The 17,861-nt window shown below is 31.5% G+C and overlaps 2 protein-coding genes across 2 annotated transcripts in view; one reads left to right on the top strand and one right to left on the bottom strand.

Moving 5' to 3' along the window:
* The first annotated feature begins 1,288 nt into the window (after positions 1 to 1,288).
* LOC101501148 (uncharacterized) lies at positions 1,289 to 8,488 on the top strand. The gene is made up of 3 exons (XM_004513302.4): positions 1,289 to 1,756; positions 6,457 to 6,912; positions 7,688 to 8,488. The coding sequence occupies exons 2-3, from the start codon at positions 6,638 to 6,640 to the stop codon at positions 8,277 to 8,279; spliced, it is 867 nt and encodes a 288-aa protein (XP_004513359.1). The 5' UTR covers positions 1,289 to 1,756; positions 6,457 to 6,637; the 3' UTR covers positions 8,280 to 8,488.
* The window catches only part of LOC101504028 (uncharacterized), a 33,850-nt gene continuing 18,566 nt past the window's right edge, over positions 2,578 to 17,861 (bottom strand). The window contains 4 exon segments of the mRNA XM_073365159.1: positions 2,578 to 2,909; positions 2,996 to 3,167; positions 13,946 to 15,690; positions 15,763 to 17,041. Coding sequence (XP_073221260.1) covers positions 2,578 to 2,909; positions 2,996 to 3,167; positions 13,946 to 15,690; positions 15,763 to 17,041 — 3,528 coding nt within the window.

Consider the following 17,861-nt stretch of genomic DNA (forward strand, 5'->3'; position numbering starts at 1 on the left):
TCCACATGATGAGATAATACTCTCTCCACATGATGAGATAATACTCACTTCGCGAAAGTAGTATATCTCCATATAACGATGATACATCATTGAATTGATTGATTTACTGCCTACAAAATAAATGTGTGTATTGTATTTATTTGATTATGATAGATGTGGATTATTGTTCATTTAATTGATGAGTTTTTATTAATTATTGGAAGTAATTGGTTTTTATAGAAAAATCTTAGTTATATCATGAATATTCCTAAAGAATATTTCTGGAACAAGGCGGGTGTCATGATCGACTTTTCCGGTTACCGCTCCAGCTGAGAACAATGCTTGTCTTAAAATTGTGTGTATTATTCACTGGGATTTAGTATCTTATTATAGTGTTGTTTTCAGATACTGAGACAGTTCGGGACGTCGAGAGTTTAGAAGTTCTACCTCCCTTGAGAAGAGTGATTTCCTTCGATTAGGTTAGTAGATCAAGAATAAGTAGACATAGTGTCTACGTCGTACTTTATTTCGGGATTAGATACTATTTGCCGAGTTTTTGATATTATAATTATTAAAGATTTTTCAATAGTAAGGATTTATTTTGAGATTTCATAACATTACTGCTTTCGAACAATTCATTATTTATTACAGTACGTTATTCTGTTATATAATTTTGAAATTTTTTCCATTATTACTTTAGTTTTTATCTCCACGTAACTAGGCGTTACACATATAGTATCTTACTTTCAAATGTTAAACTCAAATATACATATCGACAACAGTAATTCAACAACCGCATTTAAAAAACATACACAACATATCTATATTAATTAGTATATCTATTAACATGTATCATATTATATTTAGTTGGAATTCATCACCCGCATATATCAAACCACACAAATTATAATTATTTTACAAATTTTTTTAACAAGTAGGATTTATTTTTTCTAAAACCTTGTCATAGTTAATAATTATTACTTTTTCAAATTTTTTAATACATATATTTTTTTCTTATAAATTTTAATTATTTTCTTATATTCAATCAAATTTTATGTAAATTTACATGTAAAAGTTTTCAAAATTATATGTAAATTACATTTTTACTCTTTGTACCACTATTTCAAAAATTACTGTAATTACGGGAATAATTTTAGAAAAGTTGGTATAAATATAAAACTAATGTTGAGATAGAAGCATATATCCTTGTTATCGTCAAAAGAAAAAATGCAATGGCAAACATAGTGTTAGGTCACAATAGATAATGGATAGACTAGTTAAAATGACCAAAATACCATTTTTAAAATTACAAAATTACAATAATACCTAAACCCTAAATCATATTCTCTCTCTTCCTCACTCTCGTGCGCGCTAGGCTTCTTTGAAGCAGAGCTAATTCAAGAATGTGTTTGAATAGCAAGCAAAAGTACCACGAGCGAACAATTCAAGTCGGCATACTTTTGTTATCGTAACTAAGATCTATCTTCGGTGTTGATATGATCTTTCTATCAAGAGAAGATCGCTAGACAGAAAAGGTACCACCGAAAGAAGGTCGACCTCACCGCCTTTGGTAAACCGAAGCAGAGAAAGATAAAGAAGCAAAGCTAGGTCATTCGATTAGGGAACCTTCTTCTTTTTCGCATCTCCCAAAGTCCAATGCTTTTATGCTTGTTAACTCCTGCTGCGCTGTGTCGCGCCGCTGCCGTATCGCCCAGTCTTTCGCCGCTGTTGCCTTGCCTCGGGCTCGCCTCATCTGTTCGTCGTCAAAACTCCAAAGGTTTGGATTTTGCTGATTTGCTGTTTTTCCTGATTTGCTGAACAAGGTGTTTGAACACGATGTTTGTGCTGATTTTTGTTGCTTATTTGCTGATTTTTGTTGCATCCAAAGTGTTTGTGCTGATTTTGCTGATTTTGCTGATTTTTGTTGCTGATTTAGAATTTTGTGCTGATTTTTGCTGATTTAAAATGTTGGCTGCTTGTTTAGAATGATGCCTAAATTTTTGTTGCTGAATTTTGTTGATTTAAATTGTTGTTGTTGATGGCTGCCTGTTTGCTGATTTTGTTTCCTAAATTGCTAATTTTGTTGATTTATAATAAAGAAACATAAATAATGGCTGCATATTTAGAATGCAACTCTTTAAATTTAGAATGCAACTCTTTGCATATTTGATTTATACATATTATAATTTTATGTCGGCCACCCCAAACTCTTTAGTCAAGCTTTGCCACATGATAGATTGTTGGTATATCAAGTGTGAGTAAAGAAGTCTCATGGAAAAATCGATAATGAATACTATATAATTGAGATAACCCTTAAACATATTGTCTTAAAATGTGATGTTCAACCCACGTATGTGATTGCTCTTAGTCCAATGTGATGATCCCCAACCCCTCATGACCAACACAGATGAATAAAAAGAGCACAAAGAACCCATCCACTTTTTATTAATCCTTAATGTAATTTGATAGGGCATTGAAAAATTCATCAACAAAATTAAAACAACTCACAAACATAAAACAAGCAGCATTAAAAAAGTTTACAAATTATAAAACAAAGAATTTAAACAAACAAGATGTAGGCACATGTGAGAATGTCAACTAATCAGAAAACTTTTGGGACATTTTTAGATCCTTGGAAACTTGGTTCATGGTTGGGCGAGAACGTGGACTTTCAGCCACACAAGAAGCTACAATCCTTATAGTCGATACTAACTCATTAATAATTGGATTTAAAGGAGGAGGTAGTCGTTCATCAAACTTATCGATCAATGACTTAGTACCAGCTGTTGAGCTCACTAGAGTCCATAAAGATGATAACATTGAATAAGACGTAACATCTTTTGGATGTTTTCCAAAAAGTATTTCCAATGCAAAAATTCCAAAACTATACACATCACATTTTTCATTAACTTCCATTGTGTATGCCAATTCTGTAACAATTCAAAAGACGAATCATGTATATAATTAATAATGAAGTATATATGTTCCAAATTGATAATAAGGAAAGGGAATTAACCTGGAGCAGCATATCCAAAGGTTCCAGCAAATGTGGTCCAGTTGGTTGAATTAGGATTAAGAAGCTTAGCTGTCCCAAAGTCAGAGACATGAGCCACATATTCCAAATCCAACAAAACATTCTTGCTCGATATATCTCGATGAACAATTGGAGGTGAACAATCATGGTGCATGTAGCACAAAGCATTAGCTACATCTTGATGACATTCATCCTCTTGCTCCAATCAAATGCAGTTGCTTGTTCCTCATCTTTCAAAATCTTATCCACACTACTTTTATCCAAAAACTCATAAACCAAAAATGAGAATCTAGAATGTGAACAAAACCTGTAGAGCTTGACAATGTTACGATGCCGAATTTCTATCAGAGTTTTGATCTCATTTGTGAAAGCTTTCATAGTAGACATTTCTTCATTTGGTACTGAATGCATTTTTTTGACAGCAACAACTTGACCCGTGGGTAAGTCTGCTTTGTAAACACTTCCATTCCCTCCAACTCCAATGAGATATTTGTCATCAAACTCTTCTGTGGCAGCAATAATGTTCTCATACACTATTTTTCCATCATAACCCCATATTGCAAATACGTTTGGAGCATTTGTTTCTGAACCTTGTTCTTTTCTGGTTGAAATTTGGCAACGATGATATGAGAATCCAAAAAATACCAATGTTAGTATTAGAATTCCAACTATAAGGGGTAAAAGTAATAATAAGACTTTGTTAATCTTATCATGAGATTTACTGCTTGTTGTGGGGCAAGGCTCCAAACCTGAGATATTACCACACAGGCCTTTATTATTTCTCAACACCTCAAATGTAGCATTGTTGAAAGCTTTCATGTTTGGAAGTGGACCCTCCAAATGATTTAATGATATATCAACAAATGATAAGCTAATCATTTGATCGAAATTGGAGGGAATATGACCAGAGAGATTGTTATGTGACAGATTCATTTTTTCTAAATATTTGAGCTGGCTAAATGGGGATGTATTGTTCCATTCAAAGAATTTCCACTAAGGTCAAGAATTTGAAGAGCTTCGAATTGATCAAATTCAACTGGAATATTTCCTTCAAATTTGTTTTGGCTCAAATTCAGGTTAAATAACCTTGGCAAATTTGCTGCAAGATCTAAGTTATTGAGTTGTTGTAGTGATGACATTTGTGTAGGAACATTTCCTGAAAGAAGGTTGTTACTCATCATAAGTTTGATCAACAAAGTCAACTTGCCTAACTCCTGTAGAATTTTTCCTGTAAGATGGTTTGAATACAAGTCGAGTAACTATAACTTGGTTGCCTCCCCTAGTTCTCGTGGCATCCTCATTTTACGAGATAAATAATATGGTAAAAGAATATAAAAGTAAATTTTAAATTAGAGCATATTCAAAAAATAATTTTGAAAAGGGATATAAAAGAAAACTATCCAAATGTTTGAAGATTTTTTTTGTTTGAAAATCGAAACTATATCAGCCCATACATCTCTTTTCTCCCTCTCGACTCTTTCCTCCACCCCGTTATCACCGCTGTAAACCTACTGCGCCAAAAAGAAATTATACATAAAAATACTAAAATACCCTGTAAAACTAACAAATTACACATTCTTCCCTTAGCATTAACGTACTCCTTCTCTATCTCTCTCACTCCTGCGGCGCCTCCTCTCGGCTCCGACTCTCTCTCCACCGTGCGTCTCCGGTCTCACCCGTGTGTGGTGCTTCTCCTTCTCAGTTTTCACCTTCATTGTGCGCCGTTCATCTTCGCGTTCTCATTGTGCCTTTGTGCACCGTTCGTTTCGTCTCCGGTTTCCCCTTACCGCCGTTCTTCAACACCAACAACGGTTCAATTGCAACGCTTGGTAATTTCCTTACCCGACCTATGATATGTGACACTGACATTAGTTTATTATAAGTCACTGTTTATAGGAATAGAAATGGCAAAAGTTGTGTTGTTTTGTGATGTAGAGTTTACAGAAAATTTCTCAAAAATTTGTTTTGTTTTGTATGTGCAAGAATTGTGTTGTTGATTGTGCAGAAGTTGAATTGGTTAAACTTGTTTTTGGAACTTGAAGTTTAATTGTTCTGTTTATCACGTTCAATTGGTTAAATTAAACTTGTTATTTGAATTTGAAGTTGACTGTGTAGTAGTTTTATGTTGTTTGTTCTGGTCATGATTCAAAATTGTGCAAAATTATACTCTCATTGTTGTGTTCTTTGGTTTTCTTTGGCGTCATGATGCTGTTTGTTGCATATATTCCACAATATGTCCAAGTACTTTGTTCAAGATAATATAGTAGATAAGGATTAAAAAAAATAGAAATTGAATAATCTTCATAATATACCTGATTGGTAAAGTGAAACAATTCAAGTGATGGTGGTGACTCAACATTTTGTGAAAAGTTATTATGCTAAGTAAAGTAAAACATATTCAAGAAGAAAATTGATCCAAAAGGAATAATGGTTGGGAAATGGTTGTGTTATACTAAATATTTCCTCTGTCTATATTACCATTTGTTTGTCTTTATCATTCCAATTACAAAATAAAATGACAAGTACTTTCCTTTCAGTATTGGTAAGATAGAGATGTGAATGAGGCCTTGAATAATTTTGTTCTGATTTCGATTTCTTAAATTAGATTTTATTTCATCATTATGTTTTGCTTATGCAAAATTCTTGATCCATGGTTTAAAATTGGGGAGAAATATACTCTAATTGTTCTGTTATTTGGTTTTCTTTGCCTTCATGATACTTTTTGTTGCGCATATATGCTCCCATTTTTAGGCTCTTCATGATTCTATTTTGTTTATTAAATTTGATAAACATCTTTATATACACAAGCATATACGAACTCTTTAAATTTGACCTTTAGTGGCAAGTTTGCTTTGAACCCAACAGGCCGACGGGGTGAATGAATCCAACTCGGATGAGCTTAAACCTAACCTACTGAGTTGAATCCTAGTCCAAATACGGGAGAACAAAGTTTCCCCATTCTTCACTCTTTAGTAATTTTGAACTTTGTGATTTGTCTATTGATTTTGAACTATGCTTTTTTCTATGTGCCGGGTTTGAATCTATCTTGTGAGTATGCTCTTCAATTTTTAATTATGACGCCATGGTTCTAGTTTATGGTGTGGTGCCTATTTCTAATCTCACATGAAGTTTAAAGTTTGTCAACTTCATTATGAATTCTTGAACACGAAGAAAATGATGTATGTGGTGTGGCGCTGAATAAACTTAGGGCAATCATACACATTGGAAAATAGTAGTTTATCTCTTTGTTTATGTTTTTGTAGTCACTGCTTTAAGTAAATACTTCAAAATGGTGCTTAAGTCATTACGCAAATTACGGAGCCTTTTAATCTATATTCTCTTTTTCATTTTTTCATTATCGGAATATTGCTCTTCATAAAAACAAATGTGTTAATATATGTTCTTCCTTGTATATAATTCTGATTTTATTATGATTGATATAGGATTGAGGTATCCATTCTTCAGTTAATGGGCTCGCTGAGTTTTGACAAAATTTGACCAAAAATAAGCTTTGACAATCAAAGGGTTGCTGAGTGGGTCATTGTTGTTTTCAATCGCCTCCGTCATCCTCCGTGTCACCGTCTTCAACATCCTAAATCTCATACCATTCAACATCCTGCATCAATGGGGAAGAAAGGAGGAGGCAAAAAACCGCCAAAATCAGAAATAAGGTCTCAAAACCCTGTTACTTTGAGGGAAGAAGCCATTGGAAAAATAAAAACGAAGCCAATCACTAACACCAAGTCACATTTGAGAATTGAACACTTAAAAAAGCTTGCAGTGTGGGCCACCACCGACCCTCACATACCGTCTTTGGGAGCCTTCTACGGGCAGCATTTGGCCACCGTTTCAGAGGCCGCCGGAGTACCTCCCGGTCCTTCTTTAATCACTTGCCAAAGGTTTGCGTTTTTACATAGAGTTTCGTTTTGCTTTTTCTATCCTTATTTAGTTTTCCTCTCGTGTGTTTCAATGCCATTATTAGGTTTTAGTTGTCACTTTATGAAGCACCAACATTGACACTACCGCTAACATGCTGAGACCGAGAATGATTTAAAAAATTGAATATAACATGTGTCGATGTTGTGTTGGTGTGACACATTTTCAATATGAAGTGTTGGTGCTATATACTTGTTTGGCTTACTTACCATATGTTTAGAAGTGTTTGAATTATTATGGATGAGGTATTCTATTGATTCATTTATTAACAATATCATTTGATAGAATCAAAGATCATGTACGTGATAGCTCTTTGGGTATCTGTATTTTTACAATTTATGTGAGTTGTATCTCGATTCCAAACAAAATTGAACTCAATTGATATGAATCTTGATATATGTATTGTTGAATCATTTGTTAACAATATAATTTGATAGAATCAAAGAGCATGTGTGAGAAAATTATGCGGTTATTTGTATCTTTAGATATATGCGATGCATGTGAGTCGTATCTTAAATTCATAACAAAACTGAACCTTATTGCCACAACTCTTTGTGCTTATAATGAAGCATTGTATTTATTATGGACAGCTCAAGTAGCTTAAAAATGTTTTGTACTATCGTCTACATTTGTTGATTTGTTCAAATAATTTATTATATGTTCTTCTTACGTTCTCTTTGCTATTTGATTGTTGGAAATTTCGCAAGATTCGTGAAATATGTTTATCATTCTCTACAGGTGCGAGACTGTTCTTCATCCCGGCTTTAATTCAACTGTATGGATTGAGAAGAATAGATCAAGGGTCAGGAATAGGCACAAGAAGTCTGGCAGCATCGCTCAAAACAATATAGTGTACACGTGTCATTTCTGTTCACATCAGAATCTCAAGAGAGGTACCCCTAAGGGACATTTAAAAAAGATATGCCCGACAAAAGACAAATCGTCCTTAGAATCAACACGTGCTACAAAACCAACCATACATGAATCTTCAAAATTAGAGAAATGTGTTGGAATCAAAGATAAAGCTGATGAAACATGCGCTTTTGGTTTAGAAGTTGTAGTTAAGGACGTCACTTGTATGAATGGTTTTAAAACTCCGACAAGTACAAGTACACCAACCTTGTTAGAAGGAAAGAAGCGAAGGAGAAATAGTTCTACGTCGAAGAAAGAAACTGAAACTCCAAGCATGTCTGCAAAGTTAGAAGTAACAAATATTCAGAGCACAGCGAGCAAAAGACGGAAAAAATCATGGACCAGTTTAAAAGAAATTGCTCAGAGCAAAAACCATAATAGTCAAGTTGCTAATTTGACAATCCCGTTTTTTTTATAACTAGAAGATTTCTGCATTAAGTTATTTATTATTTATTTTTAGATTGTGACATGAGCGTTTTTTTCTTCTATGCTAATTTCACTTTCAAGCAATTTTGTTGTTTTTGCTGTGTTGAATACTCTGGAGTTACATTTTTTTGTACATCTTCAAGCACTTTGTTGATATGTTCCTTCTAACACTAAAATTAAAAACATCTCACATTACTGATATGTTCCTTCTAATATTAACTTTTATGCATTTGTGTGTATTAATTCATTTAACAGGCTGTGTTGTATTTGAATATTACGTGTAATGAGTTTCTGAATACATTTTGAGCTCTCGTGCTCTTTCGGTTTGAAATGGCATGTGATTCTACCTATGAATGGCTAAAGGAGCTATATAGAAAACATATATCCAGACATTACATCAGTTTTTCGTTGAAAGACATCTTTTCAAAGTAAGCTAATTTTATTATTATGTATTCAATGTTGGGATGAAAATAATGCAAGAATATTTTTGGTCAAATTTACTTATTAGTTTTTATTTGGTCAAATTCTTCTTCCTTTGACTTTTTCAAAAGTGATCTTATACTGTCAGCTCGGTATAGTTTTCATGTTGTTGAGTATAATGTTGCTTATGTGAGATTATTTATTCCTTTTATTTCATATTTTGCATCTATTGGAGAGGGTAACAAAGAAAGGAATTGTGTGACATTAATTGGGCACTAGGTTCTTTTGTCTATCACAAATAGCTCAAGAATGAATGTATTTTCAAAATAAACCCTAAACCTTGAAACGGATATTTAAATCAAGAGTTATCAAAATTTGTCAAATTCAATATGATTTGAATGTTTAATATTTGTTGAAAAATAAATTTTAGTTTTATTTATAAAACATTTATTGTATAATTGTAAAATAATAATTTGGAAGTGTTTAAAAAATCAAATCTCCATTTTAGTACATAACGTGCGATCCACAAAACAAAACAAAAAATATATCGAATCCAATGAGTTGTAAAAGAATTTAAGATTTTTCAAAAAACATATTGGAAATTGATTATGGAATTGATTTGTAAAACAAACCAACAATCTCACAACAGTTCAATCGTTTATATATTCATGCGGAAATCTAATATATTAATGAGATTTTTTATTTGAGATATATGGATGAATTTGTTTTGACAGTTTATAAGAAAATATTTTTGTATATACTAACATAGATTTGTTTCATATTAAAGAAATTTTCTAAAAGAAAAAACTTATATTTAGATTTATTTTAATTATAAAGAATTTGAGTTATTATCTTTTAAAATATTAACCCTAATTTTCCACTATGAATAAAGGTTTAGAGAATAAAAAAAATAATGAAAACAAAGAGAAATAAAAACATAAATGTTGTTGCTTTTTGTTTTTGGTGTTTTTTTTTTATAATTATTTTAATCTTCATGTGTCTATTTTCTTTTCATAAATCACTATCTTAATTTTTCATTGGTTTTTTCACGTTAATTCGATTGTGTTAATTATATAGCATTACTATTTATTGTGTTTATAATTTTTGTACTATTTCTTCCGTTTTATTACTTTCCTAATTTTTATTACTGCTCATTATTAATGTAAATATATTATATATGACAGATCTAATTCATGACATTGCTTGTATAACATTTAAAATTTTAAACACGAGGTATAATTGATTTTCTGAAATATTAAAAGCTAAGATTTTGTAGAAAAAAGAAATTAATTTGATAAATAAAACATTTTTTTATTAAATTCAACCACATGGAATAGGGGAGTTATAATTAGGGATAAGAATAGGCTAGGCCGTCCCGTCAAGGGAAATGTTAGGCTCAGACTGTTTTTAAAGCCTATTTATTTAAATATGTTAGGTTTAGGCCAGGACGACCTATATATATTTTATTATTTATTAATATTATTTATTATTATTATATTATTTTCTATTTTAAATTTTATCAATTAGACAATCAATCAGTAATCATTCAATATTTCAGTAACCGTTCCATATTCGGTAACAATTCTATATTCAGTAATCATTCTATATTCGGTAACCGTTTAATTAGTCAATAAAAAATCTATTATTTGAAATCAAAAATTATTTTTTAGAGTTTAGAGGATGTTTGTTTCATATTTTTTTAAAATTATTGTTAGAAAATTATTTTTTATTTAATATATATAAATATATAGACATTGATATTGGTATGTGGAGAGTATCATGTGGTATTAGTAGAGCATTTAAATATTTTAATGTAAATAAGACTTTTAAATAGGCTTCCAGGCCAGGTCATACTTTTAAAAAGGCTAGGTCAAACAGAAAAAAAAAAAAAAAAGCCTATGATAGGTCGTAGGCCAGACTTAGGCCTAAAAAATAAATCGTAGGCCAGACCCAGGGCTTTAAAAGCATGGTTTGGCCAGACCTATTTTCACCCCTAGTTATAATGATAAGACTATACAGACAAGAAGTATTTTAGCAACATGCATCTTAGGATGTATTCAACAGGTTAAGAGTTGCTCATTACACCTTGTTTATGTCTCAGTCCAGACTCCCCTACATTGGATCTTATAGTCAATTTTACTTATGCATTTGTACATATGCTATCTACGCCCCTCTGTTTGCAATTAATGAAAAAGAATAAATGGTATCAACAATAAACCCAAAAATTCTAGACCATTTTTCTCTCAAATTCACTCCGACCAATTCCTTGTCATTTGAATTGATCAAAACCTCTATCTCACACAAAATCAACCACTTAATCCATTTTGGCATTAATTTTGTCGATTGTGACTTCCTTTCATCATAAAGAGTTGGTTTTCTTTCTTTGGGTGAGCTGTTTTTGACCGATTCTGATCACCATGTTTGTTGTCTCAAAAAATTAGCATTGTTTTTGAATTTTTCTCGTCGAAGCCTTCGAGAAGCACTACTCATTTACGTTTTTCAGTGAAGTTGACAACAGACCCTTCCGGTTTGGTGAGACTTTTCTACGTTTTTTTTCGTCGTTTTGACTCCATTTTTTGGTCTTAAAATTATTAATAATTATTTGACATTGATTTTATGCTTCGCATAATTAAGCAGTCAAGTCTCGACAATTTTGGAAACTCGATGTTTATTCAGATTTGTCTGATGTATATTGTCGATCTGCATTTGTTGTTAAAAATACTCATCGATTTATATGTTTGACAAATAATTGAAATAAGAAAATGAGTGAGAGAACGCTTGAATTCATAAATATAATATATTATGAGATAACGGCAAAAATCGTATTTACCAACAATTCGTCTGGAGATCGCTATAAATGTAAATAAATGCAACTATATTATTACTTAAATTTTCTTGTTTTCAAAATAAAAAAAAAAAAACCGGAGAATTAATTTTCATTAATGGTATAAATATAATAAATGCAACTCTATTATTACTTATTCTTTCTTGCAAGACACTAACATATACCGAATGTGTTGTAGATATTTTTTATTAATGTTTTTTTTATAATTAATTTCGTAACTTCTTTTTTCTGTCTAAACATTGGTCGACCGATTTTACCATTACGTGTCAATGTTAATGTTATTTATTTTATATAATTTATCTTAGTTTTAAAACATTAGATTTTATATATTTATGTACTTTTGACATTTTCAATTTTATAAATTCTTCATAATTCGGTCAATCTAAATATATATTAAATAATATTGTGTGTCATGCGGTATATTAAAATATTTATTCATGAATTGTAATTTGTTAAAAATAATGTTCATAATAGTATTCAAAACATTGTAATAATTCTTCACATGTTCATACATAAGTGATATATGTGAAAGGAACACTAGAAAGCAAAATAGAAATTTCTTAAAGTTCAAAAATCTTAAATAATAATTTTTTTTATATAATAAAAACATTGGTTACACAAATGGCAAGCCAAATGAAAATTCAATACAAAATGTATCAAATTCTATGATTACGGTATTTTAGATGGAAAACAATTTCAATTACTTTAGCTATTGTTTTAATCTAAATAATTAGAATGTGAAATTGAATTTTTAAATAATTATTTGACACGAAAAAAACTTCTATAGTGAACTACAAAAAATTATAGGCAAAAATAGTTTTTAGATGTTTAAGACATATATAGTTTCTAGAAAAGTGAAGAATGTAACTTATGATGGAAAATAAATGTTTGTCAATAATCTATAATATATAGAATATATAATATTTGCAGTTTAAAATAAAAGTTTAGTAGATTTGCAATATAAAATATAAAAGAATATGATAATATGCTACTGGCCATGTATAAGTGTCAAACGGTATACCCTTTTTGTAATGATCCTACAAGTTCATTAAGTTTGAGCTTAAATAAATCATTTTTCTTACAAAATAATCGTGACTTTGTATATCTCTTATTTTAGTGAGTTTTTCAATTTATTGCTTACATGATCCTCATAGTTCTTGTCTTTAGAGACTTAAAGACAATTTGTGATTAAGGAAAGGGAATTAACTTGGAGTAGCATATCCAAAGACGATGCAAGTGGATGAAAAAGCTTCTTTTTGAGGGGAGCATGTCTAGATGAATGGATGAATGCAACAATGATATCAAAGTCGATGATTTGATGTGATCAACTATTTGTAACGAAAATCTTCCTAATCAAAGTTATTCAAATGACATATCTTGATGAAAAAGAAATCCCACATTGGATGAAGGGATGGACTCACACTTGAGGGAGAGATTGTTGGTATATCAAGTGTGAGTAAAGAAGTCTCATGGAAAAATCGATAATGAATACTATATAATTGAGATAACCCTTAAACATATTGTCTTAAAATGTGATGTTCAAACCACCTATGTGATTGCTCTTAGTCCAATGTGATGATCCTCAACCCCTCATGACCAACACAGATGAATAAAATAAAAGGAGCAAAAAGAACCCATCCACTTTTTATTAATCCTTAATGTAATTTGACAGGGCATTTAAAAGTTCATCAACAAAATTAATACAACTCACAAACATAAAACAAGCAGCATTAAAAAAGCTTACAAATTATAAAACAAAGAATGTAAACAAACAAGATATAGGAGGCACATGTGAGAATGTCAACTAATCAGAAAACTTTTGGGACATTTTTAGATCCTTGGAAACTTGGTTCATGGTTGGGCGAGAACGTGGACTTTCAGCCACACAAGAAGCTACAATCCTTATAGTCGATACTAACTCATTAATAATTGGATTTAAAGGAGGAGGTAGTCGTTCATCAAACTTATCGATCAATGACTTAGTACCAGCTGTTGAGCTCACTAGAGTCCATAAAGATGATAACATTGAATAAGACGTAACATCTTCTGGATGTTTTCCAAAAAGTATTTCCAATGCAAAAATTCCAAAACTATACACATCACATTTTTCATTAACTTCCATTGTGTATGCCAATTCTGTAACAATTCAAAAGAGGAATCATGTATATAATTAATAATGAAGTATATATGTTCCAAATTGATAATAAGGAAAGGGAATTAACCTAGAGCAGCATATCCAAAGGTTCCAGCAAATGTGGTCCAGTTGGTTGAATTAGGATTAAGAAGCTTAGCTGTCCAAAGTCAGAGACATGAGCTACATATTCCAAATCCAACAAAACATTCTTGCTTGATATATCTCGATGAACATTTGGAGGTGAACAATCATGGTGCATGTAGCACAAAGCATTAGCTACATCTTTGATGACATTAATCCTCTTGCTCCAATCAAACGCAGTTGCTTGTTCCTCATCTTTCAAAATCTTGTCCACACTACTTTTATCCAAAAACTCATAAACCAAAAATGAGAATCTAGAATGTGAACAAAACCCGTAGAGCTTGACAATGTTACGATGCCGAATTTCTATCCGAGTTTTGATCTCATTTGTGAAAGCTTTCATAGTAGACATTTCTTCATTTGGTACTGAATGCATTTTTTTGACAGCAACAACTTGACCCGTGGGTAAGTCTGCTTTGTAAACACTTCCATTCCCTCCAACTCCAATGAGATATTTGTCATCAAACTCTTCTGTGGCAGCAATAATGTTCTCATACACTATTTTTCCATCATAACCCCATATTGCAAATACTTTTTGAGCATTTGTTTTTGAACCTTGATATTCTTTTCTGGTTGAAATTTTGCAACGATGATATGAGAATCCAAAAAATACCAATGTTAGTATTAGAATTCCAACTATAAGGGGTAAAACTAATAATAAGACTTTGTTAATCTTATCATGAGATTTACTGCTTGTTGTTGTTGGGCAAGGCTCCAAGCCTGAGATATTACCACACAGGCCTTTATTATTTCTCAACACCTCAAATGTAGCATTGTTGAAAGCTTTCATGTTTGGAAGTGGACCCTCCAATTGATTAAATGATATATCAACTAATGATAAGCTAATCATTTGATCGAAATTGGAGGGAATATGACCAAAGAGATTATTATGTGACATATTCATTTTTTCTAAATATTTGAGCTGGCTAACTGATGATGGTATTGTTCCATTCAAAGAATTTCCACTAAGGTCAAGAATTTGAAGAGCTTCGAATTGACCAAATTCAACTGGAATATTTCCTTCAAATTTTTTCTGGCTCAAATTCAGGTTAAATAACCTTGGCAAACTTGCAAGTTGTTTTGTGATGAAACCAGTTAAATTATTTTCTCCAAGCTCTAAGTTATTGAGTTGTTGAAGTGATGACATTTGTGTAGGAACATTTCTTGAAAGAAGGTTGTTACTCATAACAAGGTTGATCAACAAAGTCAACTTGCCTAACTCCTCTGGAATTTTTCCTGTAAGATGGTTTGAAGACAAGTCGAGTAACTCTAACTTGGTTGCCTCCCCTAGTTCTGGTGGTATGCCACCAGATAAGTTATTGTTGGAGATATCAAGGCTTGTGAGGTTGTAGCACTTTCCCCAATTGGGAGAAAGGTGGCCATAAAATTTATTTTCACTTAATCCCATGAAGTCCAAATTTGGATATACACCAAAATCGTTAGTTATATTTCCTGTAAATTGGTTTTGCTCAAGCCTAACTCTAATGAGACTAGAAAAATTTTCCAAACTCATTGGAACTGGACCTGTGAAGTGGTTTTTCGATGCAAAAATTCTTTGCAACTTTCCACCAATGCAAATGTTGTGTGGTAACTGACCAATGAAATTATTTTCAGCTAATTCCAAATATTCCACATTGGTAAGCTTGTTCATTTCAGTCGGAATGATTCCACTTAGTCGATTTGATATCAAATTTATTTCTCTAAGCTTTGTCAAATTTTTTATAGTGGAAGGAATTGGTCCTGAAACTTGATTTTTAGATAAGTCAATGGATCCTAAATTGACCAAGTTACCTATGGAAAATGGGATTGACCCGGAGATTTGATTTGTAGATAAGTAAATGGATCCTAAATTGACCAAGTTACCTATAGAAGATGGGATTGACCCAGAGAGTTTGTTATTTGACAATTGGATTGTGATGAGAGAATTTAGTTTACCAACTTCATTTGGAATTGAACCACTGAGACTATTTATATAAAGATAAAGATACTCTAAATTGCTCAAGTTTCCAATTGTGGGTGGGATATTTCCAGAGAGAAAATTACGTGACAAATCAAGTTGGTACATATTTGTCATCATTCCGATTTCATGAGGAATGGAACCAGAAAGATTATTGTTTTGAAGCCACAAAATCGTCATGTTGACCAACTTCCCAATTTCTTCTGAAATGTGTCCAGAGAATTTGTTATTATTGAGTCTTAGATTCTCTAGATTTGTCAAGTTCCAAATTTCTAGAGGAATGGATCCAAAAATGTTATTGTCATTAAGGTTCAGTTCTTTCAAATTGACCAACTCTCCAATCTTCCGAGGGATTTCAGAAATTTGATTTTGAGCTAAATTTAGATATGACAAGTTAACCAACTTTCCTATAGAAAATGGGATAGGTCCTGTGACATTGCAATTAGAAAGAGAAAGGTATGTCAAATCTCTCAACTTGGAAAGTTGTTCGAGGATGAGACCGTTGACAGAAACACCACTATCACCAATATCTAAAGTCTCTAACTTATGCAGCTTCATAATATCTTGGCCATTTATAGAACCATTAAAGTTATTTAGGTTAATCACAAAGTACTTCAAGCTCTGCAAATTCCAAATTTCTTTTGGAATGTTGCCAGAAATATTGTTCTCTGCAAGATCTAAATGTGACAACAATGACAAGTTCTCAATAGAAATTGGAATAGTCCCTTCTAGATTTGCTTGTGCTATACTAAGCTCTCTCAAATTTTTTAATGCACCTATTTCTCGAGGAATGGAACTATTGAAAAGATTACCATCCAATTATAATGTTTGAAGATTGGACAAATGTGTTATTTCAGATGGAATTGTTCCTATGAAATAATTGGCGCTAAGATCAAGATGAGAGAGTTTGGACAAGACCCCAATATTGGGTGGAATACTTCCATTCAACAAGTTGTGACTAATATTTAGAGTGAGGATGTTTGGAAGTAATGAGAAGTTGAGACTTTCAAGCGTACCTCTTAATCCTATGTTGTTGAGATTTACGTTGGAGACATGTTTGAACTCATCACACGTAACTCCCAACCAGTTGCATGGATTGTTGCCTGTCCATGAAGATAGCAAAGTTTGGCTTTGGTTGTCAAATGTTGTTTTCCACTTCAACAAAGCACTTGCTTCTATGTTTTGTATAGTTGAAGCACTAGATGACGTTGTCAAGGCTATTGTGAAAGCAAAAAACAACATTACTAGCTTCATGGACTGAAGCATTGGAAAAATGAAAACCATGCTTTGTCTAATACAATTTGATAAAATTGGAATTGGATGCATAAGTGAAGATACTTTGTGTTTGTAATTTAGAGACTCATGTGTTGTGTAGTTTATGTGGTGTTGTAGAGTATTTATAGGTAATAAGTAATCACTTCTACGAGAATAAGTCTTAATAATATTGTTGTGAAAACTTAATGATATAATGTGATATGTGCTAAAAGTGATTGATTGTTCAATAGCAATACCCACTAAGATAAATTCTTTAGTAACCTAGTGATTATGTGGGGTACAAGTATATACAATGAAAAAATAATTTAAAATTCAATTTATTTAAAAGTTGATTTTATAATTTAAGTTTTAATGTTTTACGTATAAGATATTGATAATTTTTGGATACTACATAATTTACCTTAATAAATGTGATTTGATAATATTTACAAATAAATTTATATTTGTTTCCACTTAAAACAAGAAGTAGCTAGTTGGCTAAACCTCACACTACTTGTTCTAGTGTTTAGTTTTTATAAAAAAAATTAATTAATTACCGTTACATTTTAAATTATATTTTTTAATAAAAATCATTTTTTTTCATAAAAGAGTATGTACTTTTTTTTTTGGTTGCATTGTAAACATTATATATATTATATATAAAAGTATATGCACTTTTCCTTTTACTAATAAAAGAGTATGTACTCAAGTTAATGAAAATATGTACGTACTAGTATCCACTATGAAAATCCACACACACAAAGTTATTTCATTCTCATGCAATATACTAAAAGATTATTGGTCTTTTATTCTTATGCCCTAG

The sequence above is a fragment of the Cicer arietinum genome, chromosome 2 (assembly GCF_000331145.2).
Source record: "Cicer arietinum cultivar CDC Frontier isolate Library 1 chromosome 2, Cicar.CDCFrontier_v2.0, whole genome shotgun sequence".
NCBI lineage: Eukaryota > Viridiplantae > Streptophyta > Magnoliopsida > Fabales > Fabaceae > Cicer > Cicer arietinum.